The following is a 27,021-nucleotide window of genomic DNA, read 5'->3' as shown; positions in this document are numbered from 1 at the left end:
TATGAATATAAATTTATGAAAGCTAAACTTAAAACAAATAGCCAGTCAGCAAAAACCTTTAGTAATACCTTCCATTACATTGATGACCAACTTACTTTAACTAACCCTAATTATGAGAATGAAATTAAAAATATGTATCCATCAGATTTAGAACTTAAAAAGACTACAGAAAACAATAGCAAACATTCATACTTAGAGTTGAGCATTATAGATAGACAGTTTAGAACAGCAGATTTTTGATAAACGGGATGATTTTGAGTTGCAATTAAATTAAATGTTTGTTTTTGCGTGCTGTTCTTGATGCAGAAATTAACTGGTTTCAGCGCAAGTCACAGCAACGTGACGGTAGTCAACGTGACTGGAAGCCACACCCTCACAATACAACGTTACGCAATGCCAATTTATTATTCCTGCTGTGTTCCATTGTTCTAGAAATATAAATCATGCAGGATTGTTTTTATACCGTGTACACAATGCAGTGAAACTACACAAAAGAGCACAGAAAAAAAAAATACAGATTGCAGCTGCTGCTGCTGCTCCTTGCTCTTGTCTCACAAATGTGTTTAAATAAAGTCCATTAAAGTGCTGCTCACAGACTGATTGCCAGAGACAGGACATGTCCACATCCAATAAAAAGTTTGGACATCCCCAGTCCACTCACAGACGGTTCGTTCACGCGCGCACATGTGAACAGTTAAAAGAAAAAAAAACTGTCTGGCTGCAGGCAGTTAGTTCCTTGTTCTCCCCTCAAACTCTCTCATCACTGTGTTAAAAAAGGACAAAAAAGGACATAAGTCCTGCTCACAGACTGATTGCCAGAGACAGGACATGTCCACATCAAGTATAACTCCAGACATCTCCACATTTACTCACGGATGGTGCGTTCACACGCATGCACACACATCTCATGGTCAAAGGAGGAAAGATAAACTATAACAGAAATCAGAGCGCAGACCTACAGCTCAGCACAAGAACAAATATAAACTCGAAGAGAAATCAGAGTGCACAGTCTGGCTGCAGCCAAACTGTGCAGTCTGATTTCTCTGTGCAGAGGACCTGCAGGCTGCGATCTCACATCCTCTCTGCCCCCTGCTGCGCGCACCTGGCACCTGACACAGACATTCCTGCATCGTCATGACGCCATAGGAAGCAACTCGAAGTGGGCCCGGTGTGAAAGGGGCTTAATATAGCCAGATTTATAACTTTGCCAACTAGCTATAATTTAGTTTTACAACAAGTCCACAGACTAGGAAGATGTAGGCTGCAATCCTCTCCTGTATGAACACCTAGGATTCATTGTTTACTGCCCTGATTGTGTACAATGTACTGTAACTTGTGTTACAGTACATTGTACACAATGCACTGTAACACAATGCTCATGGATACTGTCCATATCCATGAGCTACATAGGTGGGTAGGGAGAGTTCCCATAAAAGAGCTTTTTAACCTATCACCCCTGGTTCTCAAGGCCAGGGACCTAAGTGGCTCTGCCTTTTGTAAAGATATTTAGGTGTGCCTGAGTAGGTACTGGGAGGATTCCCCCTTAGATTTGGGATGTATAATAGAAGATAAGCCTTACTGAATTTTCATATGAGTGGAGGAAGATGTACACAGGTGGACTACATTCTTTGTAGAGATGCAAGCTAAAAGAAATTGGAGACTGTAAGGTAGTGGCAGGAGAGAGTGTTTCTAAAAAACATAAGATGGTGGTTTGTAGGATGACTTTAGAGGTGAAGAAGAGGAAGAGAGTCAGAGCTCAACAAAGGATCAGATGTTAGAAACTGGAGGAAGAAATTCAGTGGGCAGGTGAGACAAGCAGTGGATGTAGGGGAAGAAATTTTGGGCAGCTGGAAATGTACTGCAGATGTGATAAGGGAGACAGCTAGGAGGGTCCAAGGTGTGACATCTAGACAGTGGAAGGAAGACAAGGAGACTTGGTGGTGGAATGAAGATGTTTAGGAAAGTATAAGGAGAAAGAAGTTGGCAAAAAAGAATTAGGATAGTTGGAGAGATGAGGAAAGTAGCAGCAGCTCTTTCATGGAGGAAAGTAGCAGTAGCTCCAAACCAACCCACCTAAGCTGTTCCTCTTATCAGAGGGGCAGCTTAGGTGGGTTGGCTTTGGAGACAAAGTCAGAGAGGTGACATTGAGATAGTTTGGACATGTGCAGAGGAGGGACCCAGTGTATAAAGGGAGAAGGATGCTGAGGATGGAACCACCAGGCAGGAGAAGAAGAGGGAGGCTAAAGAGGAGGTTTATGGATGTGCTGAGGGAGGACATGCAGGTGGTTGGTGTGACAGAGGAAGATACAGAGGACAGGTGAGATGGAAAAGATTAATCTGCTGTGGCGACCCCTAACGTTAATTAACCTAAAGGTTAATTAATTAGCTGGAAGCTAAGTATATAAGGGGTGTCCTTTTGAACATTTATAACAGAAGAAGGGGTAGGATTTGATAAGCATTTGTGCTTGTTCTTGCCCCTTTTTGAAAACACTTGTTTTTTGTGATGTAGACTATGTGACTTTTGTGCTTTAGTTTTTATTGACTACAATACATTGTGTCTGTTGAATGCTCAAGATAAAGTAACTAAATATGAGGTTCATTATTTTCAGATGTTTGATGCACAAAAATGTTAGAATCTTTGCACAGTACTGTTTTATCTCTTGTCAGTGCTGTGTGAAATATCTTGACTCTAACCACCAGCCCCCCCCCCCCCCCCCCCCCCCCCCCACCCACCTTTTCTCCCTACAGGCTTATATATCGAGTCCACTGATCTGGTCTCCAATACCTCCTGCAATGTGTACATGAATGATTCAAGGCTCTGCTCTCTGGAAGATGATCATGTGAGGCCAGGAAGTCCTTACAAGACTTTAGAGATGCTTTTTATTGCTCTGGTTACAGGGTCACTGAGCTTTGTGACTATTGCAGGAAACATCTTAGTCATGTTGTCCATCAAAGTAAACCGCCACCTACAAACTGTCAATAACTATTTTTTATTTTCACTTGCATGTGCTGATTTGATAATTGGTGTTTTCAGCATGAATTTGTACACAGTCTATATCATTGTGGGGCATTGGCCACTTGGGCCAGTAATCTGTGATTTATGGCTTGCTTTAGATTATGTTGTCTCAAATGCATCAGTAATGAATCTGCTGATCATCAGTTTTGATCGCTATTTCTGTGTGACAAAACCACTTACGTATCCAACAAGAAGGACAACAAAGATGGCAGGATTAATGATTGCTGCAGCGTGGATCTTATCATTCATCCTTTGGGCTCCTGCTATTTTGTTCTGGCAGTTCATCGTTGGAGAGCGGACAGTGCCACATGGAGAGTGTTACATACAGGTACACATTCCTAAACAATCACTTAAGCATTATGACCCTTGCCATGCTCTGTCTGTCTGTGTATCACCACAAATTACTCAAAGAGTGTTTGGATGTACTATTATAAAATACCTATTATGAACTGGCCACTTTTGTTGCCTCGATACCATTGTAACTGGTGTCCCATCCAGCATGAACAATTTCACCATCATTCAATGGGCAGATACCAGTGTCCTTAGTGGCTCTTACCTCCATCATAAATCTTTGTAAGAGCATGTACTGTTAAGATAAACTCTGTTGGTTGCAGTAGTTGAATTCCACTGCTATTTGCACTAATGTAAGATAGATGGAATATTACTGTTCTTTGACATCATTTAGGGTGCAGTCACAGAAGTATCACTGCATAGTCTTATAGACTTTTATTTTAGAAATAGATAAATCGCAGACATAGCTGCAGTATCAAATAAATCTACTCCTATAACCTGAAATCAGAAAAAAAGTCGAACAGTATAGAACATAAGCAAGTAAGTCCCTTCAGCTTCTCATTTGTTTCACTTGGGGTCACCATAGCAGATCCATGGTGGATCTGTATGTTGATTTGGCACAAGTTTGATCCCAGTTGCCCTTTGTAGTATCATTTTAAATAATTTGCAGTTATTAAACTTTGAACTTTGGCCACACACGGCGGCCACATAAGATGCAGCAAGTTTAAATATTTAATAATTATTAAGATCCAAAATTGTAAAGGGCCTCACCAGCGGGGCACCAACATAATTAACAATTAATTATTATTTGGATCAAATGGGCAGACTAACAATGTAATGAATTTGAATATTAAGATTTATTAATCTTTAATATTGAAATGTCCTCCTTGTGGGGGACTAAGATAAGTCATGCCTCATTAGTAAAGAATATTTATTTGGAATGATATTCAATTAAGGGTACTACCTAGTTTTATTAAAGACCAGGAACTTTAATTTAAACATTTATCAGTAATCATTAAGCAGTCTTAAATCATTAATCAGTCTCAGATCTAAAAGTCGTAACTTCTACGATACGATTGACCAACACTGTTTCCACTTGAACACGATAAAACCACTGCAGGGATATTTACATACATTTTCAGATATATAAGAAATGAACAGGTTACTGGCATTTTGAGGATATGAACAATGATTACAATGAGGTGTTGAAAGAAAGCACCTTGTATCACTTAACAAAGCCCTGGTGAATCTTTTGATGGGTCACTTAGCTGATCCTTTGAAGATCATGTTCCGTCGCTGATGAGCCGGTGTCACCAATCGAACGTTCCCCCCTAAAAATCGGTCTGCCTTGCTTCACTGCGCATGTGAAGCAAGGCACGTTACTGTGCCTTGTTTCACACTTGGTGCATGAACTAATGCGGTTCATACAGCTAATCCGTGAACCGCATTAGCTGTGGTTCATGGACTAGCACCTTGTTTCTGCTTAAAACTGCACTCCAGTCATCATCTATCTCAGCGACAGATATCTGAAACTTTTGTACAACAATCATTTCCACATAAATTCAGCATTATTTCATCATAAAAGTTGAATGAAGTGATCAGAGCACCGTGGCTAAACGAGCTGCTTAAAATGGCCTCGTTTCTGCTTAAAACTGACTTAAGAGGTTTTACCTTTATCATCTGATGGTTAATAATCCCATTAATCCATTTGATTGCTTTGGGTGAAGAGAGTCCGTCTCAGACGTGCTGCTGTGGTGCGAAATGACGTATGTGCAGTGAAGCAAGATGGACCGATTTTTAGGGGGGGCTGTTCAGTCCATGACACCGGTTTTGGCATAAGCTTGCCTGGTTCTGGGGCTGAACTGCTGGTTTTCCCCAGTGATACCAGATGTGGTTTTGGCTTAGTTTGCTGGCAGGACAGACCAGTGGTTCTGCAAGTCTGTCTGTGAGTTCCGGTTGACCCAAGGTGTTTGTTAAAAATGGTACTCTGGTGTCCTCAAAAATGTCTGGGACTGGATTAAAAGTCTTTGTAAACTTAGAAAAAGTTAAAGGCTTGAAAGCGCTTGTAAAATTACAAGAAAAAGGGGCAAAAACGCTTTTCAGTAAATTCACTTTTATTCTGAAAAACTCCACTAGGAAGTTGTCTATAAAAGTGAAAAACTTGACAAGTCTTGACGTCAAAAAATGATCAGGCTGGCACATTGCCATCAAAAGTTTTAAAAAGTTATTAGCAAAGACGCCCACATGGTAGCTTTTAGCTAATGGGCCTGTTCAGCCACAAAGAAAAGTAAGCACTCTTAAAAGTAAAAGCAGAAAAGAAAACAACAGCGTAAGAAGAAAACAAGAGAAAACAAGAGCGTGAACTGCTTTGTTCTTGTTTTTTTAATAATAATTATTATTATAATAATACATTTTATTTATATAGCACTTTACATTTGATCATCTCAAAGTGCTACAGGTTAAAAACATTAAAACATTAAATGCTACAATTAAAAACATAAAGCCATAAAATAACCACAGGAAACATGGCAAAAGTTGAGGTAAAAATAAAGCAGGTGTGCAAGGTAAAAATTATAGGATCAATAATAAAACCCATTAATTTATTAAAGCTCTAATAAATGGGTTTTCAGTCCTTGTTTAAAGGAATGTTCAGACTGCGGCATTATCAGATGCTCAGGAAGGGCATTCCACAGCCTGAGAGCAGTTGAGCAGAAGGCCTGATCTCCTATGGTCCGGAGCTTGGTCCTGGGGTGTTTAGGATGTTAGCAGTTCCAGAGCAGAGGTTGCATGAGGCAGTTTGGGGGGTTAAGGAGCTCCTTAAGGTAGGGGGGAGCATTACCATGGATGCAGTGATAGGTGAGGAGGGAAACCTTGTACTCAATCCTGAATGTGACAGGAAGCCAGTGGAGTGATTTAAGAATGGGAGTGATGTGATCGTATTTACGCACCCTCATCAGGATCCTAGCGGCACTGTTTTGGATGTACTGGAGCTTCTGAATGCTCTTGCTAGGAATCCCAATGAGGAGTGCATTGCAGCAGTCCAGCCTGGAGGAGACAAAGGCATGGACGAGCCTCTCTGCATCTGCCAGGGTGAGTATGGGTCAGAGTTTAGCAATATTCCTGAGGTGGTACAAGGAGGTCTTACACAGATGTTTGATGTGAGCCTCATAGATGTTTGATGTCCTCAACCTCTTGCTGAGAGATGTCAGAAAAACAGCAGAGAGGTTGGAAAGTCCCAAACTGAGGGTCAGCAATTGGGAGTGGTAAGGCAGAGGACCTGGAGAGAAGAAAGCGGATGGTGTCTACCTTGTTTTTGAAGAAGGTGACAAAGTCATTACACCGCTCCTCTGTGTCTTCTGAGAGAGAGAGAGGTTGCAGCTTGAGGAGATGGTTTGTCATAGAAAAAAGCTACTTAGTACAATGTTTCCCATTGTACTAACACTAAGACATCAACAACCAGAGTTATTGTTGATTATGTTGGAGTAAAATTGTGACCATGCATCCCTGAGGAACTTTGCATAGGTCTTTTGGTGCTCTATGTAGGCTTGTCTGTGCACAGTGTGGCCAGAGGCTTTGAATCGTCGCTCAAGGACACGCCCAGCTACCTTCATCTTCCACAGCTCACTTGGTGCTGCGTGCCAGAAGGTAACTGTTCTAGACCTGAGGGGGGCGTGAAGATCGAGGAAACTACTTAAAGGTTTGTTGTAGTAATTCACTGACTCACTGACTGAGGAGAGGTATGCAGAGGAAAGAAGCTGGAGGTCCAGTGCCAGGGTGTCTGGGTTTATGTTTTCAGATTTGTGAAACAGATTTGGCGCTTGTGCTTAATGTGGGGAAAGGGGAGAGGCAGCTCCAGTGAAATGGCTTTGTGGTCAGACAGACCCAGATCGTATACCTGCAGGTTATTAATTGGGGCAGAGTTAGTGATGACCAAGTCGAGTGTGTGCCCCCTGGAATTGGAGGTTGAGGCAGTCCAGTAGGTGAAGAAACTTGGCTGTAGAGTGCCTGGAGGGGGTGTCGACATGAATATTTATATCTCCCAGTATTATAATATTGGTAGAGGTTGTGCAGAGTGTTATGAGAAGGTTGTGGATCTCTGAGATGAATGCCAAGTTGGATTTAGGGGGTTGATAGATAAGGACAGGAAAAAGGAGTCAAGGAAAAGGGGTTTCACTTAAGTGCAAGGCATTTGAATGAAGACAGAACAGGTAAAGGTAGCGGGGCCAAATCCAAATCCTTACGGTGTATTATTGCTAGGCCACCTCCACAACCAGTGCTGCGGGCTTTCTCCATGTAATTATAACCAAGAGGGCAGGCCTTATTTGGAGCGGAGTAGACCTTTGGCTGTTGCTTTTCAATTAAACACATAAAATCCAGTGCCTTGCCCATGATGTGGTAGTGTATAAAGGAAGATTTGTTTGTGAGGGACTGTGCATTAAAAAGTTCTATTTTCACATTTGATGAAGTGGTAAACCTTTATAGGGGCCGTAATACACTGTAATCCACTCCACGTTTTCTGTCATACTCATTATACAGAGGTCTCTCAATGTTTCCCATTGTACTAACACTAAGAGCGATAGTGCTCTGATGACACTGAAAACGTGCAACAGTAGTCCAGATAGATGGAATGGATGAAGCCAGTTGGCCATGCTGGTGGTAAATAAGCTTTTGCTGTGAGCTTCTGTGGATATAATGTGGACAGCGTAGAAGTCCAAGTTGTTTTATGACTGAAATGCATGCTGGAGTGGTGCAGTTGTTGAGATTCAGCAATTGGGGAAAGAAATATTTGAACATGTTGCTGGTCGCCAAGAGTATTAGCCTGGAGCTAGCCGAGTAACAGCAATGGATAGATGGGGAGTCCGGGTCCAGATGTAGCCCACTGAGAGTGGTGGGTTGTCTAGCAGTCAGCCGGTGTTGAAGGAAATGGCAGCTAGTTAGCTTACTGTGGAGGAAGAGGTCCCAAGCCCAAAGTCCAGGCCCGGCGCCAGAAAAAAAATATTAAGGGGGCGATGAGTTTATCACAGGGGGTGAGGTCGCGTCCCCCCCCCCCCCCCCCAAAAAAAAGTGTACATTGGAGGGGAATGCCTCTGAGCGTATGTAATGAATTGGGTGCACTCCTGGAAAGCTCGTGTATTTAGGCTACACCATTGTAGAGACTCACTGAGTAAGAGTAAAGAGTGATGACAGAATTTTTTTTAATTATTATTTGAACGTATAGACCCTCAGTCAAGTGATCTCCTGCATAACACAAAACCAAACCAACAACTGATCTGAGAAATGACACGAGACAGTAGATTAACCCCACATACAGCCCTCCATCACAAGCACAAACACAGCGCAATTGGGCATGACAGTCACACAATGGGTCAAAGATAAACCTTTCATGTAGATATATTTACAACAATACATAACTTTTATCTTACCATAAAAGTCCATATCTTAATATAAAATTCTGTGTGGAAACTGGATGCTAGCCTATCTCAGAAGAGTTGAAGCCTTCGGTTGGATGCCACGTTGAATCTTATGAGAAGGACATCTCACCACTCTCCGCTGAATTTCCTGGTTAGGTCATTCTCAAATGCCAGCCTTATTAACGGCCGTCGGCCGTCGTGGCTCGTGAGGGTTCCGCGCTGCTGAAGCAGTGCTACAAGTTGATTACGCTGATTACCTTGCGCACTGTGCATGAACAAACACCAGAGAGAGCAAACAGTGATCTCATGTAAAGTCTTATGTTTTTTTTGTGTGTTCCCTCGCAATAACCTAATATCATATTAAAGTTCATGCCAATCAGCGCGCACAGTGAGTGGAATCAGGCGGTGGGAGACTGAATGTATATGCGTGCACACACACACACACACAGCAGACAACAGCAGGATTTACGACAGATGAGGGAGTAAGTTACTGCACCTTGCACAGCTGTATGACTCCGTATAAAATATAGTTTATTTATAAAACAGTGTAAGTAGCAACTGTTGTGAAAAGTGTGATGACACGGATCCACAACAGGGGGCGTATATGAAAGGTCAATGGAAATACGAAGTAACAATTTAATGTTGTGAAAAGTGCACAACGGATACAGATACAATTCAATACTACAGTCAGTTATAAAGTTGGTGTCGTGTGGGCAGGCTCGAGGATAGGAGACGCCTGTCCAGAGAAGAGTCGGAACCCACACGATTTCCACCGCCAACGGATCTGGAACACCTCGGAGCCGCCAAGTCCTGAGTCCCCAGGTGGCCACCGTCTCCAGCTGTCAGATCGGGTACTGCTGGCAGGAAACAGAAAAAGTCAAGAGTGGGTGTGTGTGCACACACCCAGTAAAACAGTAATCCCTTAGGAGAAAACACCACCTCCTGATCTCACTACTTCCTTTTACGTGCAGCCTCCACTCCACGAGTGTAAGAGTGAAGAGCGGAATGCCAACTCTTACCAACTCCCTCCAACTCGGCAGACAGTGGAAAGCTGCAAACTCAGAAGCACAGTTCACCAACTACCAGCTCAGATGCAAAAGACGTCACAACTTAGCTGAATTACGCAACGGCTGAGTGTCTACCTGAATGGTTTGACGATTTCTCGGCAGAGATGTGGTGTCTTCTCCCGGCCTTTATGGGTGAGGTGTGATGAAGGTGATGAGTGATAGCTGTCAATTCCAGTTCCTGGCGGCGACTGCGCCCTCTGGTGCCTGAAGCCCGCCTTCAGGCAGGGCGCCCTCTGGCGTTGGGCCAGCAGTACCTCCTCTTCGGGCTGCCCACACAACAGCAACACCTTTTATGAATGTTTGTTTTCTTTTTTACCGTCCTCTCATGGATCATGTTGCTGTCTGCTGTGTGTGCGCGCGCGCATATACGTTCAGTCTCCCCCACCTGATTTTCACTCACTGCGTGCTGATAGGCATGAAATACATTTTTTTTTAAAGAAAAAAAAAGCTTCAGTGTGGTTTTTGAACGTACAATGTGAGCAGTCAGATCGCATCAGATCATCGGGCCGTACAGTTTGAGAACATGAATCGTGCGCTCTGAACTTTTAAACCCTGCGGTTTTGTCGCACAGTTTGAGCTGGAGCCGAGTACAACGATTGAAAATATCGTACAGTGTCTGGCCAGCCTAAGTTTGCCTTTCGTTCATGCAGCATGCTGCGTCTGATCACAGAACACTCCTTTTAATGTTGAGAAAGAGTTCTCGCACTAACTGGACTTGACGAATCCCAGGAAATCCAGCTCTGACACTTCATGAATAAATCGAGCATGCTTTAATTTGTCCACTTTGCCATAATCGCTGGACTCAGGATCCTTGCCCTATGCTGCACTGACAAGCGCAACCCTCAACCTATCAAATCGCTTGAACACAGACACACGCCATAGCCGTTTGTTTTAAAATTAATTAGTTTAGTTAATTAATTTGGTTTATTTGTTAAATATGTGATATTATTGAATAACTAATATTTTGCTATATTTTCCAGTATTTCTTTTTCTTTCTTTTTTATTTTTATTTTTTGATAACTCTCACATCCGAGGGGGTGGGGTTGATGATGTGAGGGGGCGTCGCCAGGTCCGCCGAAGTCTAACCGCACCGGGACATGGGACAGTCCTATAAGTTAAACCTATAACTTTAACTTGTTTTAAAAATAGGCAAAAACGTAAGTAATGTTAGCTCAGACAGAGAAGCGGTGAACACACAAAGGCCAGCGTCCTCTCCAGCATCGTTTTAAAGTGGAATCTACGTCACTAAGCTCCACCCATTTGGTGTGTGGTTTCACTCAGAGAAAGTGACTTCAGATGCAGACATAAAATATATTGACATACATTTTGTTCTTAGGTTCCTTTTAACGACACCAAAATATGATTAGAGCTTTTGAATACCTTCTTAAAGAAACCATTGATAAAAGAAGAACATGTCTCCATGGCAAAGCATTAATAATTCAAGAAACATATGTAACATACACCGAGTTATAAAAGGAAACTGTCAGGTTAAATTAGATAGTATATGCAAATAGTGTTTTTGCTTAATTATGCACACAAGAAAAACATTAGAACTTTCATATGTAAAATAATGTTCTTTGCAACACAAAGTTTTTCCCACTGCTAAGACCAGGATAAACTCTGGTGATGAACCAAGTTTGTCTTGCAGATATTTGACCCAGGCATGCTTTGAAGAGCATGTAGACATGTAGTCAATAAAACTGGTCCCAGGGATGGGGGATGTTAACTACTCCTAGCCTGAAATATCTCTGGTTTTGACACTTGGCTGTTAAAATGTCCGACAAATTACACTCCCTGGGAGGATTCCAGGGACACCTTTGAAGAAAACTACATTAGCATTCTGCTGGAATGTGCAGGCTGTTTGGGAGACATCCCCAGTTGGAATCAGAATGTCAGTCAAAAGTGTAACACCAGTCTTTTTTCAGTTTGAGATCAGCCTCTTTAGGAAAGAGAATTAATGCACTTTATTAATTCTAAATGAGGGTATCTTCGCTACACCTTCCTGATGCAACTCCATATTACATGGAGAATAGGCAGGGTTGACCTGGAAGCAATAACCTTTACGACGGAAAATAAGTATACTTAACTCTTTTGCCACCACCCCTGCCCTTGAACTGTATGGAAAATTAAGGGAAAAAAAAAAACCCACAGTGATTTTTACTTTGACTTCTATTTTATTACATGCAGCATGAACCCATGACATTTTATGGTTTGTGTGGCCAATATTCATCGATTCCTGCATTTCAGCCCTACAACACATTCCAAAACAAAGTTGGGATGCTAACTTGGTGTCCATTTCTTTAAAAAAGATCCAGAATACTGATTGGTTTAACCATAATCAGTGGTGGGCACACTTCCACTAATCCGCTAACCGCTAATTATCGAAGATAATGTTTTCATTATTGGATTAGCTTTTCAGATAACTCTGAAAACCATCATTGGACCAATTATCTTCGATAATTTTTAGACTGGTAACATTTTTGTAGACATAGTAAACAAAGCTTAACAGTTACAAATATTTATGAAGTCTAAAATCAGTTGAGTACCTACCTGTTAATGTTTTGTAGTAGATGCAGTTCTATTCTCTACAAACAGAAGAAACCGCTCTATCTTCTGCAGGCAAAAGATAACTGATCATAGAAAAGAAAAAAAAGCTAATTTATTTTGACCCCATACTGATATGCTGGCAATATCACCCAAGTCATCCAGAGGCATACAGTTTTAACTTATGGTTAAAATTTTAACCAAACTAATTTCGGACAAGTTATTTAAATTAGCGTCACATCTGAAGTTTTATAAAGTGAAAATATCAGATATATGTTTTAGTTTTAAAGTAATGCACTAATTTGGAAGATTTTAGTGTGGACATGCTGTGCCCAGTGCATTATGGGTACTCTCAGTACATTCACAACAGAAGAAATGCATTTGAGACGCTCTGATCAGGCTCCACATGGACAACAGCATTAAACTCTTTGTATATTGTGCCTACAACTCTTGTGAATATATTCTCTGGGTTTATAGACATTGTTTTTGTGTTTGTTTTATGTTGGGAAAGTGTAGTGACACGGACCCACAACAGGGGGTGTAAATGAACGGACAATGGAAGGAGTCAAATTATAACACTTTACTGGTGTGAATGTCACAACCAAACACAGCAGAATCAGAATGTGCAACAGTCAATTAATAAAAGGTGTCGTGTGGGCAGGCTCGACGATAGGAGACGCCCGTCTGGAAACGAACCGGAACCACACGATTTCCACCGCCACCTGAACCCGAGGAATACTGGAGCCGCCAAGTCCCGGAGTCCCCAGGTGGCCACCTTCCCGGTGTGTCGGATCTGGTACTGCTGGCAGAAAGCAAAAGACAGTCAAAGGGTGGGTGTGTGAACACCCATTAACAATGGTGGGAATGCCACCTCCACCTCTCACTCAGCGCGTTGCAGCGGTCTCAGCTGAAAAGGAGCGCCGTCTTGCACAGCCTCCTTAAAAACGACCGGTTCTCCTGCAAACACTCACAATAATAGATTTATCGATCTCACAAAAGGGGCTGAGAGTATTACCTCCAGATGAAGATGATATCTCGGCAGTTTGGTGGAGGTGTCTTCCTGCTTTTATACCAGATGTGTTGATTAGTGACAGCTGTCACGGATGATGGGTGACAGCTGTCACCACGACTTGTTCCTGAGGCGGCAGCGCCCTCTCGTGCCTGAAGCCCGCACTTCAGGCAGGGCGCCTTCTGGTGGTGGGCCAGCAGTACCTCCTCTTCTGGCAGCCCACACAACAGGACCCCCCCCTCAACGGGCGCCTCGTGGCGCCCGACCAGGCTTGTCCGGGTGGCGACGATAGAAATTGGCCAGGAGGGCCGGGTCCAGGATGAAGCTCCTCTTCACCCAGGAGCGTTCTTCGGGTCCATACCCCTCCCAGTCCACCAAATACTGGAAACCCCGGCCCATTCGACGGACGTCCAAAAGTCGGCGAACCGTCCAAGCCGGCTCCCCGTCGATAATACGGGCAGGAAGCGGCGCCGGACCGGGTGCACAGAGGGGTGAGGTGTGATGCGGTTTTACCCTGGAGACATGAAAGACCGGATGGATCCGCAGTGAAGCCGGGAGTTGGAGCCTCACTGCGGTAGGACTGAGGACCTTGAGGATGGGGAAGGGTCCAATGAAGCGGTCCTTCAATTTGGGGGACTTGACCTGGACAGGAATGTCCTTGGTGGAAAGCCACACCTCCTGCCCAGGCTGGTAAGTAGGGGCCGGGGACCGTCGACGGTCTGCATGGGCTTTAGCCCTCGTCCGGGCCCTCAACAAGGCCGAACGGGCGGTGCGCCACACCCGACGGCATCTCCGCAGGTGGGGCTGGACCGAGGGCACACCAACCTCTCCCTCCACCACAGGAAACAAAGGGGGCTGGTACCCCAGACACACCTCGAATGGGGAGAGGCCGGTGGCAGAGGACACCTGGCTGTTATGAGCATACTCGATCCAGGCCAGATGTTGACTCCAAGCCGTCGGGTGTGCGGAGGGCCTGCTCCAACTCCTGGTTGGCCTGTTCGACCTGTCCGTTAGTCTGCGGGTGATACCCAGACGAGAGGCTTACAGTGGCCCCCAGTTCCCGGCAGAAACTTCTCCACACCTGCGAGGAGAACTGGGGACCGCGATCCGAAACGATGTCTGTTGGTATCCCATGCAGCCGGACAACATGGTGGACGAGGAGATCCGCCGTCTCCTGGGCCGACGGGAGCTTCGGGAGGGCCACGAAGTGGGCCGCCTTGGAGAAACGGTCCACTATCGTGAGTATGGTGGTGTGCCCCCGGGACGGCGGGAGGCCCGTGACAAAATCCAGACCGATGTGGGACCAGGGGCGGTGAGGCACAGGAAGTGGCTGTAGAAGTCCCTGTGCCTTCTGGTGGTCAGCCTTGCCCCTGGCGCAGGTGGTGCAGGCCTGGATGTAAGCCCGGACATCAGTCTCCAGGGACGCCCACCAGAAGCGCTGCCGGACCACTGCCACGGTCCTACGCACCCCTGGGTGGCAGGAGAGTTTGGGCCCGTGACAGAAGTCCAGGACGGCAGCCCTGGCCTCTGGTGGGACGTATAGTCTGTTCGTCGGTCTTGTTCTGGGATCCGGGCTCCGTGCCAGGGCCTCCCGGACGGTCTTCTCCACGTCCCAGGTCAGAGCAGCCACGATAGTGGACTCCGGGAGAATGGGTTCCGGTGGATCCGACAGCTCGGTCTTGACTTCCTGTTCATGCACCCGGGACAGGGCATCCGATCTTTGGTTTTTGGTCCCGGGGCGGTAGGTGATCCGGAAGTCAAAACGGCCGAAAAACAGTGACCAGCGGGCTTGCCTGGGGTTCAGTCGCTTGGCGGTCCTGATATACTCCAGGTTCCGGTGGTCAGTGAAAACCGTGAAAGGCACTGACGCTCCCTCCAGCAGGTGTCTCCACTCCTCAAGGGCCTCTTTCACCGCAAGGAGCTCTCGATTGCCCACGTCATAGTTCCGCTCTGCTGGGGTCAACCTGCAGGAAAAATAAGCACACAGGTGAAGAACCTTATCGGTTTCTCCGCTCTGGGATAGCACGGCTCCTATCCCCGAGTCAGAGGCGTCCACTTCAACCACGAACTGGCGACCAGGATCGGGCTGCACCAAGACCGGTGCAGTCGAGAACCGGCGTTTCAACTCCCTAAACGCGGCTTCGCACCGATCCGACCAGGTGAAGGGAACTTTTGGTGAGGTCAGGGCCGTCAGGGGGCTAACAACCTGACTATACCCCTTAATGAACCTCCTGTAGAAATTTGCGAAGCCGAGGAACTGTTGCAGCTTCCTTCGGCTTGTCGGTTGGGGCCAGTCTCTCACCGCTGCGACCTTGGCCGGATCCGGGGCGACAGAGTTGGAGGAGATGATAAACCCCAGGAAGGACAAAGAAGTGCGGTGAAACTCACACTTCTCGCCCTTCACAAACAACCGGTTCTCCAACAACCGCTGCAGGACCTGACGTACATGCCGCACATGGGTCTCAGGGTCCGGAGAAAAGATGAGTATATCATCCAGATATACGAAGACGAATCGGTGCAGGAAGTCCCACAAGACATCATTAACCAAAGCTTGGAACGTCGCAGGGGCATTAGTGAGGCCGAACGGCATGACCAGGTACTCAAAATGACCTAACGGGGTGTTAAATGCCGTCTTCCATTCGTCTCCCTTCCGGATCCGAACTAGGTGGTATGCGTTCCTAAGATCCAACTTTGTGAAGATTTTGGCTCCATGCATGGGGGTGAACACTGAATCCAACAAAGACAACGGGTATCGGTTGTGAACCGTGATCTCGTTCAGCCCCCGATAATCAATGCATGGACGAAGACCGCCATCTTTTTTTCCCACGAAAAAGAAACCCGCTCCCATCAGAGAGGTGGAGTTACGGATCAGCCCGGCAGCTAAGGAGTCCCGGATGTAGGTCTCCATCGATTCGCGCTCAGGTCGGGAGAGGTTGTACAGCCTGCTGGACGGGAACTCCACGCCTGGCAACAAATCGATGGCACAATCATAAGGACGGTGCGGGGGAAGAGTGAGTGCCCGATCCTTGCTAAAAACGTCAGTAAGATCGTGGTACTCAACCGGCACCGCCGACAGATTGGGGGGTACTTGGACCTGCTCCTTCGCCTGGGAACCGGGAGGAACCGAAGATCCCAAACACCTCCGATGGCAGGTTTCGCTCCACTGTACCACCACCCCGGACGGCCAATCAATCCGGGGATTGTGTTTCAACATCCAGGGGAACCTCAGAATCACACGGGAGGTAGAAGGAGTCACAAAAAACTCAATCTCCTCCCTATGATTCCCTGACACTACCAGAGTTACTGGTGGTGTCTTGTGTGTGAGTAAAGGGAGTAGGGTGCCATCTAGTGCTCGCACCTGCAATGGTGTAGGTAGCGCCACCAGAGGGAGCCCTAACTCCCTGGCCCATCTGCTGTCTAACAGATTCCCTTCTGACCCTGTGTCTACCAGTGCTGAGGCCTGAAGGATTAAATCCCCACTAAGGATTGTAACTGGGAGTCGTGCGGCAATATGTGTGTGTCCCACGTGAAGTTTTTGGCCCACCCTAAGCCCAGTCTCTAGGGGCGGGCGTTGGTGTTTAACCGTTCGGGGCAATCGCTCAATTGATGCTCCATTGAGCCACAAACAAAACACGCCCCGCGTGGAAACCTCCTCTGTCTATTAGGTGGTCTAAATGTGGCCCTGCTTGTGTCCATAGCTTCGTCAGCAGGGGGAGCTGTCGCCCCACGGGACGTAGAGGCCAGGGAGCGTGGGAAGGGCGGACCCTTCTCGGACCCGGAAGGAAGAGGGACGGCGCGCGCCCGGCCACGTCCTTCGTCTCGTTCCCGACGGCGTTCCTCCAACCGATTGTCTAACCGTATAATGAGATCAATAAGCCCATCTAATTCCCGCGGTTCATCCTTGGCCACTAGGTGCTCCTTTAGGACTGACGACAGTCCGTTTACAAAGGCGGCGCGGAGTGCAGCGTTATTCCAGCCGGACCTCGCAGCCGCGATGCGGAAGTCGACTGCATAAGCGGCTGCGCTCCGGCGTCCCTGTCTCATCGACAGCAGCACAGTTGAAGCGGTCTCTCCCCTGTTAGGGTGATCAAACACAGTTCTGAACTCCCTCACAAACCCAGTGTACGTGTGAAGGAGCCGTGAATTTTGCTCCCAAAGCACTGTAGCCCAAGCGCGTGACTCTCCCCGAAGCAGAGTGATCACATAAGCTATTTTGCTTGCGTCTGATGCGTACATGACGGGACGTTGTGCGAAGACGAGCGAACACTGCATAAGAAAGTCCGCGCACGTCTCCACACAACCTCCGTACGGCTCAGGAGGGCTTATGTATGCTTCAGGGGATGGTGGGAGGGGTTGTTGGACCACCACTGGAACATTAATATCTAGCAGAGGATCGACAGGAGGAGGAGCTGCAGCAGTGCCCTGAGCGCTCGCCGCCACTTGTGCGGAGAGAGCCTCCACCCTGCGGTTCAGGAGGATGTTTTGCTCGGCTATTTGATCCATTCGAGCCATAAAGGCGGTGAGAATATGCTGTAGCTCACCAATCACGCCTCCTGCAGATGCCTGCACTCCCTGCTCTCCCATTGGTTGTTCAACAACCTGGTGACGCCCCTCGGAGTCCATGACGCTGGCCGAGATATCCTGTTGGGAAACAGGGGGCGTAAATGAACGGACAATGGAAGGAGTCAAATTATAACACTTTACTGGTGTGAATGTCACAACCAAACACAGCAGAATCAGAATGTGCAACAGTCAATTAATAAAAGGTGTCATGTGGGCAGGCTCGACGATAGGAGATGCCCGTCTGGAAACGAACCGGAACCACACGATTTCCACCGCCACCTGAACCCGAGGAGTACTGGAGCCGCCAAGTCCCGGAGTCCCCAGGTGGCCACCTTCCCGGCGTGTTGGATCTGGTACTGCTGGCAGAAAGCAAAAGACAGTCAAAGGGTGGGTGTGTGAACACCCAGTAACAATGGTGGGAATGCCACCTCCACCTCTCACTCAGTGCGTTGCAGCGGTCTCAGCTGAAAAGGAGCGCCGTCTTGCACAGCCTCCTTAAAAACGACCGGTTCTCCTGCAAACACTCACAATAATAGATTTATCGATCTCACAAAAGGGGCTGAGAGTATTACCTCCAGATGAAGATGATATCTCGGCAGTTTGGTGGAGGTGTCTTCCTGCTTTTATACCAGATGTGTTGATTAGTGACAGCTGTCACGGATGATGGGTGACAGCTGTCACCACGGCTTGTTCCTGAGGCGGCAGCGCCCTCTCGTGCCTGAAGCCCGCACTTCAGGCAGGGCGCCTTCTGGTGGTGGGCCAGCAGTACCTCCTCTTCTGGCAGCCCACACAACAGTTTTATGTAAAAATGCCAGAAAAAAGCCCATGTTGCTTCTCCATTATTTTCAAATTGAATCATTGCAATCGATTTCTGTTTGCTCTTTAACGTCTTGCTTATGTCAAACACTTTCTGTCATCTTTGTTCCAGATGTCTGAAATTCAGTTTGCGTTTATTAAATTCCATACATCTTAAACATACCAGACACGGATTATCTGGAATTTTGTTTTGGCAAGTTTTCCTGGTCTCTACTGCCATCTACTGGCCAGTAGTGTTCATGCAGTATTCGCCCTAAGTACTGAGCATCTGGGCACCAGTAGATGGCAGTGTTCTATTTGTTTTGACACCAGTTATATCAGATGGTTATCTAATTACAACTTGGCTTTTTTTACAAATGGCTTTTTTTTTTACAAATAAAAAAATGGCAATGGCAGCTCGGAAAATTGACAAGACGGTTGCCATCATAACCACGACCCCTCACTTGTCCATCATGATTAATGAGTTGGGCATGGCGATACATTCTCAGACTGCGTTAACCCTTCAACTCAGACACAAAATAGATAACTTCTCGGAACAAATGCACACCGTGCAAAGGAAAATGTCAGAGACCAGGGAATATTCATAATTGGATAGGGTTGTTCATTTGAAGCTGTAAATGTGTTTTTCACTGCTCACCCATAAACCTGACAGGCTTATCAGCCTCTGAAGGACAAAATGCCCCATTGTTTTCCTCTAGAAGAATTTCTACGGCCTTGGTGAACATTCAGCTGCCTTTCTCATCTTCTCCAACTCCAGCACACACGGACAGAAACTGACTCATTTAACTCACACATGGACAGAGACAGCATGCTCCCACCTCCCCCCTACCCCCTCTTGTCCTCATCCCACACCCCATCCCGGCCTCCGCTTACACCACTCCCTTTCCCCTCCAGGGTGCTGCGCAGTTTTAGCTGCTGTAGGTCCCCGTTACCCCCCCAAGCTAGCGGCGGCATGACTACAGTTTATGTTCTCCATCACCTCCCATGTGAAAGGTGATCTTCTAGTGGTTAAGGTGTTGGGCTTGAGTCCAGAAGATCATGGGTTCAAATCCCTGCCTGACTGGAAAATCACTCAGGGCCCTTGGGCAAAGCCTTTAATCCCCTATTGCTCCCAGTGTGTAGTGAGCGCCTTGTATGGCAGCACCCTGACATCGGGGTGAATGTGAGGCATAATTGTAAAGCGCTTTGAGCGTCTGATGCAGATGGAAAAGCGCTATATAAATGCAGTCCATTTACCATTTACTACATGTTGCTGCAGCTACCCCACACTCACATCGCTTCAATTCGGAAAACGGACTGTTTCAAGTTTAGTGCACATAAACAATGTAAAATGTATATGTGTTGTCTTAATTCTGATGTGTGCCATTATTACGGTAAACAAGTAATAATTGTGGATTAATTGCTGTATCTTGTCTTTGGTAATCTGAGTGTGGACGTAAACTCGTTGTTGCACTCGTGGATGACAGGGTTTGCTTCTCTTGGACTGCCTTTCTGTGTACCGGACCTCACTGATCATTTCAGTAAACGCCTCTGAATCAGAGCCTCTGTGTCGAGTCCCGCATTTGTCTCCAGCCTTCTCTGTACGACAATTCTCATACTTATTTGGTTTGAAAAAATAGCTTTATGTTCCTTGAAATGATTGGGTGCTTAAAATTAAGAACTTTAATTAATAAAATATAAAATAAACAAACAATTGGGTGCTAAAAATGAAAATTAAGAAATTTAATAAAACAAAATAAAAATAAGGTCTAATAAATAATAATAAATAAATAAATAAAATAATAACTATAAAAATAAAAAAAGATGGCACTGGGTGTACTGTTCTCTTTGTGTGGCGACACAAATTAACAGCCAGCCAAACTCCGTTTAAAAAATGCAGTCAGGGATCATCTTAGTCTTGCCCTTTAATAAGATGCCGTTGATGATGCATCCATAAACCAGAGTGAAACTGTACAAAACATAAACAGAAATAGCAAACATTGCTTAATGACAAAGTAGCTTTAGCTCACTGCATACCATATTAATTTCTAACTTAAATATCTTATCTATTTATGCTGTATGTGAATGAAATGACAATGCACGTGCACTTTAAATGCAGCATTAAATGTAGTCTGTTCCCATTTTACCATATGTGTCAAACTGACACATCTTATAACAAAGTCTCATCAAATATGGCTTAAATATGAGACAACAAATAAGAAAAAACTTACAGATGATGCTTTCACAAGCCTAAATGAATGGATGGCTGCAGAAGGGAACAGACGTCTGCTCCTAGTTGTGCATGAGGATGAAATGGCAGCTGCATATGACAACTTCTTGTATTAACATGCAATTTCCTGCTCTAGCAAACAAACAGTAGATGGTGCTAAAACGCTGTTTTGTATTTCTTATCTGCCAAGGGCAGGACACTCCCCACCTGGCATCTGTGCTTAAATTTTCATTGTTACGCAGATGATACCCAGCTTTATCTATCCATGAAACCAGAGGACACACACCAATTAGCTAAACTGCAGGATTGTCTTACAGACATAAAGACATGGATGACCTCTAATTTCCTGCTTTTAAACTCAGATAAAACTGAAGTTATTGTACTTGGCCCCACAAATCTTAGAAGCATGGTCTCTAACCAGATCTTTACTCTGGATGGCATTACCCTGACCTCTAGTAATACTGTGAGAAATCTTGGAGTCATTTTTGATCAGGATATGTCATTCAAAGCGCATATTAAACAAATATGTAGGACTGCCTTTTTGCATTTACGCAATATCTCTAAAATCAGAAAGGTCTTGTCTCAGAGTGATGCTGAAAAACTAATTCATGCATTTATTTCCTCTAGGCTGGACTATTGTAATTCATTATTATCAGGTTGTCCTAAAAGTTCCCTAAAAAGCCTTCAGTTAGTTCAAAATGCTGCAGCTAGAGTACTGACGGGGACTGGCAGGAGAGAGCATATCTCACCCGTGTTGGCCTCTCTTCATTGGCTTCCTGTTAATTCTAGAATAGAATTTAAAATTCTTCTTCTTACTTATAAGGTTTTGAATAATCAGGTCCCATCTTATCTTAGGGACCTCGTAGTACCATATTACCCCATTAGAGCGCTTCGCTCTCAGACTGCAGGCTTACTTGTAGTTCCTAGGGTTTGTAAGAGTAGAATGGGAGGCAGAGCCTTCAGCTTTCAGGCTCCTCTCCTGTGGAACCAGCTCCCAATTCAGATCAGGGAGACAGATACCCTCTCTACTTTTAAGATTAGGCTTAAAACTTTCCTTTTCGCTAAGGCTTATAGTTAGGGCTGGATCAGGTGACCCTGGACTATCCCTTGGTTATGCTGCTTTAGACGTAGACTGTGGGGGGGTTCCCATGATGCACTGTTTCTTTCTCTTTTTGCTCTGTATGCATCACTCCGCATTTAATCATTAGTGATCGATCTCTGCCCCCTTCCACAGCATGTCTTTTTCCTGGTTCTTTCCCTCAGCCCCAACCAGTCTCAGCAGAAGACTGCCCCTCCCTGAGCCTGGTTCTGCTGGAGGTTTCTTCCTGTTAAAAGGGAGTTTTTCCTTCCCACTGTAGCCAAGTGCTTGCTCACAGGGGGTCGTTTTGACCGTTGGGGTTTTTCATAATTATTGTATGGCCTTGCCTTACAATATAAAGCGCCTTGGGGCAACTGTTTGTTGTGATTTGGCGCTATATAAAAAAAAAGTTGATTGATTGATTGATCTGTAAGATGTCATCTCCACCTAACACTGTTGATCCATTCTTGACAACAGGAGAACGATCTCTGTGATTGGTCTCAGGTATGTCTTGCAAGATCCATCTTTGGAAACCTTGATTTCTGTCTTGTGAACTTTTCCATCTGGACTCTTGAGAACATCTGACACAAGGGCCGTTTATTGCTGCTTGAGTATCTTTCATCAGGACAAGGTCTCCTTTGTGGATGTTAGGCTGTGTTGTTCTCCACTTGCGGCAGGTCTACAAGGTGGAAAGATATTCACGTTTCCACCGATGCCAGAACTGGTCAGCAAGACTCTGAACCATGTTCCATCTCTGTCTGAAGCAGTCACCTCCAGAGAATGTTCCAGTTGGAGGGGGTAGTCCACCCTTTTGGGTAAGCAACATGGATGGACTGAGTATCAAGGGAGAGTCAGGATCTGTCGACACAGGAGTTAGTAGTCTGGCATTGATTATTCCAGAGATTTCCGCCATAAAGGTGCAAAGATCCTCATGGGAGAGAGGTCTGAACTTTGCCTGCATCAACATGGAGTCCAGTATCCTCTGGGTAATCCCAGTCATACGTACCCAGGCACCTCCCATGTGGGAGGCATGGGGCAGGTTGAACTCCCATGTGCAGAAGTTGTCCCTCAGGTATTTCAGCACCTTGGGGTCCTTTGCCATTTTGTGGAGTCCCAGCTCTTTACTTGCTCCTACAAAGTTGGTTCCGCAGTCGGAGCGTAACTGCTTTTCAGGTCCCCGGACAGCAAAGAACCGTCTGAGTGCATTAACACAGCTTGAAGTGTCCTTTGTCTCAATAACTTCGATATGAACTTCACGGGTGCCCATGCAAGAGAAAAGTATGGCCCGTCGTTTACTGTATATGTGTCCTCCTCTCATTCTGCAAGCTGTGACTGTGAAAGGACCAAACACATCCAGGCCAACATAGGAGAATGGAGGAGATGTGCTTAGCCGTTCTTCTGGTAGGTTGGCCATAATCTGATGCTGACTTCTCCCACGTAGCTTCCTGCATATGAGACATTTGTGAAGAACGTTGCTGATGCAACTTTTGCCACCAACCAGCCAGAAACCTGCTGGCTGGTTGGTGACAGCAGGTTTCTGGCTGGCACCTTCAGTGACGTACAGTTCCTTCAGTGAACAGGCAACCCTGATGCTTGACTTGGTTGTGGTAGTGTCGTATCAAAAGGATGGAGATGTGATGGTGACCTGGTAGGATGACGGAGTTCCTTTCTTTGCTGTTCAGTTCTGCATGGGCCAGACAACCACTGACTCTCATTAGTCCATTATCATCAAGGACAGGATTCAGTGTGGCCAGAGGGCTATTCTTAGGAATACTTTTCCCTTCCATGAGTGCATTGTATTCCTCTGTGAAAACTGACTTCTGAACCAAGACGATGACTACTTTCTGGGCTTGGTGCCAACCAGTGCACTTGGATTTGTCAGGTGGGGACTGAAAACAATTAGCAATGTGGATGAGTAAAGCAAGTCCATTCACCAAACTGTTCCATGTGGAGAACCACTTAAAGCATTCTGTCCCAAGTTGTTTGTTTTTTACAGTTGTAACAGGTGTGATAACTTGGGGCTGGGGGTGAATCTCATTGTCATTCTCTAGACTCATCAGTTGAAAGGTGGTTGATGTCGTAAGGTCATGTGTCTTGTAGAGGAAAGCTGGTCCTGTCAACCAACTTGTGTCTCTAAGTCGAGAAGCAGGAACAGATCTGGAAGCATGATCAGCTGGATTGAGCTCGGAAGTAATGTAATGCCATTGCGCTGGTCTTGTCGACTGTCTGATACTCTGGATTCTGTTGTGTACATACACATAAAAGTGTCTGCTTTGGTTGTATATGTATCCAAGCACAACTTTACTATTGCAGTAGAAATGTACTTCATCTGGCTTGATATCCATTTCTTGCAGAATAAAATCTGACATCTCCACAGCTAGCACAGCTCCACACAACTCCAGTCTGGGTATGGTTGGTTCGTGTTGAGGGGTCAGCTTTGCTTTTCCCAGGATGAAACCAATTTCACACTTTCCATCCTCATAAACGACTCTGAGGTATGTGACTGCATCTATTGCTTTAGTGGAGGCATCAGAAAAAAGACAGAGGACGGTGTGTTTTGCCTTTGAGAGGGTCTCTGAGGTGTATGTTCGAGGAATATGAAGTTGTTGAAGATCATTGAGAGAGTTTTTCCATGTTTCTCACTCCTTGAGCTTTCCTTCTGGAAGCGGAGTGTCCCAGTCGTCAACTTCCTTGGAGAGTTGTCTGAGCATAAATCTCCCTTGTATTGTAACTGGGGCTGTAAAGCCGATTGGATCATAAAGACCATTCACTGTAGACAAGACTCCACCCTTTGTGAATGGCTTGTTACCACTTGGTGTCTGGAAAGTAAATGTGTCTGTGGCGAAATCCCAGCAAAGACCAAGGCTTTGCTGAATGAGCACATTTCCATCTCTAAGGTCAAGGTCTTTAATGCCTTTGGCACAATCTTCTGAGGGGAATGCTGACAACACAGTTGCACTGTTGGTAGCAATTTTATGAAACCTGAGATTTGACTCTGCGAGTGAAGCTTGCATCCTTCTTAGTAGGCTGATGGCCTCCTCTTCAGTGGTAAGTGATATAAGACCATCGTCCACGTAAAACTCACGCTCCATGAACTTACACGTCTGTACCACATTCAGGTTCACCCTCTCTTGGTGTCCATCGGAGCCCGAAAATAGCTACTGCAGGTGAAGGGGTGTTTCCAAAGACATGGACTCTCATCCTGTATTCCATGACGTCTTTGTCCAGGTCATTGTCACAGAACCACAAAAACCTCAGATAGTCTCTGTGGTCATCCCTTACCATGAAACAGTGGAACATTTGTTGGATATCTGCTGTCACTGCCACTGTTTCCCTTCTGAAACAGTTCAGTACGCCCAAGAGGTTGTTGTTTAGATTGGGTCCTGTCAAGAGGATGCTGTTGAGAGAGAGACCTTGGTATTGTGCGCTTGAGTCAAATACCACTCTGATTTGCTCAGGCTTTTTTGGATGATAAACACCAAAGGTCGGCAGATACCAGCATTCTTGACCAAAGGAGGTGCTGCTTCAGCGTGTTCATTCTCAAAGAACCTCTGAATAAAGTTGATGAACTGCTGCTTCATTTCTGGTTTCTTTTTCTAGAGTGCATTGCAATGAGAAGAGACGATTCAGAGCTTGCTCTCTGTTATTTGGTAGAGGAGGTCTTGGATGTCTGAAAGGGAGAGGAGCTACCCAACTGTTTGTTTCGTCTTGGAATATTTCCTTTTCCATGATATCCAAGAAGATTTCATCCTCTATGGAGAGAGCAAGTGTATGGTCATTCTCTGTCTGTTCAAACACTGTGTGTCCAGTTAGATCTTCTGATTTTGTTGTCAAGCTGCCTTTTGGAGTATGATGGAATCCATGTTGTATTCTGTCTTGCATGCTTAACTTTTCTTTGATGTTGATGTGGCTTTCACAAGGTGTGAATGTTGAAGGCCTACCATTTTCCAAAATGGAGGTTCTGAAGCATTGCACTTTAGGAACATGAGAACTGCCCAAACACACATCTCCTACTATTACCCAGCCCAGATCCAACTTGAGGGCACAGGGGGCATTTGAAGGTCCATTTACTCGCTTCCTCACTTTGTGCACTATTAAGATGTCACGGCCTAGCAGCAACAGGATTTGAGCTTCCTCATCCAATTTTGGTATTTCTTTGGTAGTCAGCTTGAGATGTGGATGGTGATAAGCAACCTCAGCTGTGGGTATCTCAGATCGGTTGTCGGGTATCTCATTGCATTCTATCAGTACAGGAAGTGATAGACTGACTCCACCATGCACAGGCTCTATCTGGTAGCCCTCAGGTTTTCTGCCAGCTGTGTCTGTAATGTCTGCACAAGTCTTGAGTGAGTAGGGAGATGTGATGTGAGTAGGCTGTTGATGTGAAAGTGCTCAAAGAACTCTGACTTTGCCAGTGATCTACTGCTCTGATCATCCAGCATTGCGTACATTTTCACTGCATTCTCTCTTTTACCCTTGGGATAGATTTGGACCAAACGTATCTTAGAACAGGACCTGGCAGTAAATCCTTTACCATAGACCTTTGTACATGCACAAAGGTGTTTACAGTTGGTGATGCAGATGAGGGGTCTTCCTCCCCACCATGACCTAAACTGGAGCTGTATGCTTGAGAGGTTGAAGGAGGTGGACCTGGATGAAGGGCAGTGCAATGGTTTTCGCTGCTGCACTCTGAACACTTGACTGCAGCATTGCAGTTGCGTGCCAAATGGGAGTAAGATGCACAGCACTTAAAACAGATCCCATTGTCCTTTAGATAACCTTTCCATTGAAAAGGTTATCTAAAGTTCTAAAGAGTGATTTCATTCTGAAGCCTCGACACTTTTTCAGTGGGTGTGGCTCATTATGCATAGGACAGTTTTTGTTTAGGTCAATGTCTTTTGGAAGTTGATCTGTGTCTGGGACCTTTTTGGGGGTGACATCTACTTTGTTGACAGTGATGGGTGTTCTGCTGAATCTGGGCATAGTTTTGTCAGCTTTAACAGGATAACTAGTGGGG

General features: G+C 45.6%; 1 protein-coding gene across 2 annotated transcripts in view; it reads left to right on the top strand.

Moving 5' to 3' along the window:
- The first annotated feature begins 2,752 nt into the window (after window positions 1-2,752).
- Window positions 2,753-27,021, top strand: part of chrm4a (cholinergic receptor, muscarinic 4a) — a 192,186-nt gene continuing 167,917 nt past the window's right edge. For both annotated transcript variants that reach the window (XM_034173205.1, XM_034173199.1), the window contains exon 1: window positions 2,753-3,344. In XM_034173205.1, the coding sequence (XP_034029096.1) occupies window positions 2,802-3,344 (543 nt within the window). In that variant the 5' untranslated portion in view covers window positions 2,753-2,801. The remainder of the gene's footprint in view (window positions 3,345-27,021) is intronic.

The sequence above is a fragment of the Thalassophryne amazonica genome, chromosome 1 (genome assembly GCF_902500255.1).
Source record: "Thalassophryne amazonica chromosome 1, fThaAma1.1, whole genome shotgun sequence".
NCBI lineage: Eukaryota > Metazoa > Chordata > Actinopteri > Batrachoidiformes > Batrachoididae > Thalassophryne > Thalassophryne amazonica.
Note: the sequence above shows the minus strand (reverse complement) of the source record. Positions and strands in the feature narration are given on the sequence as shown.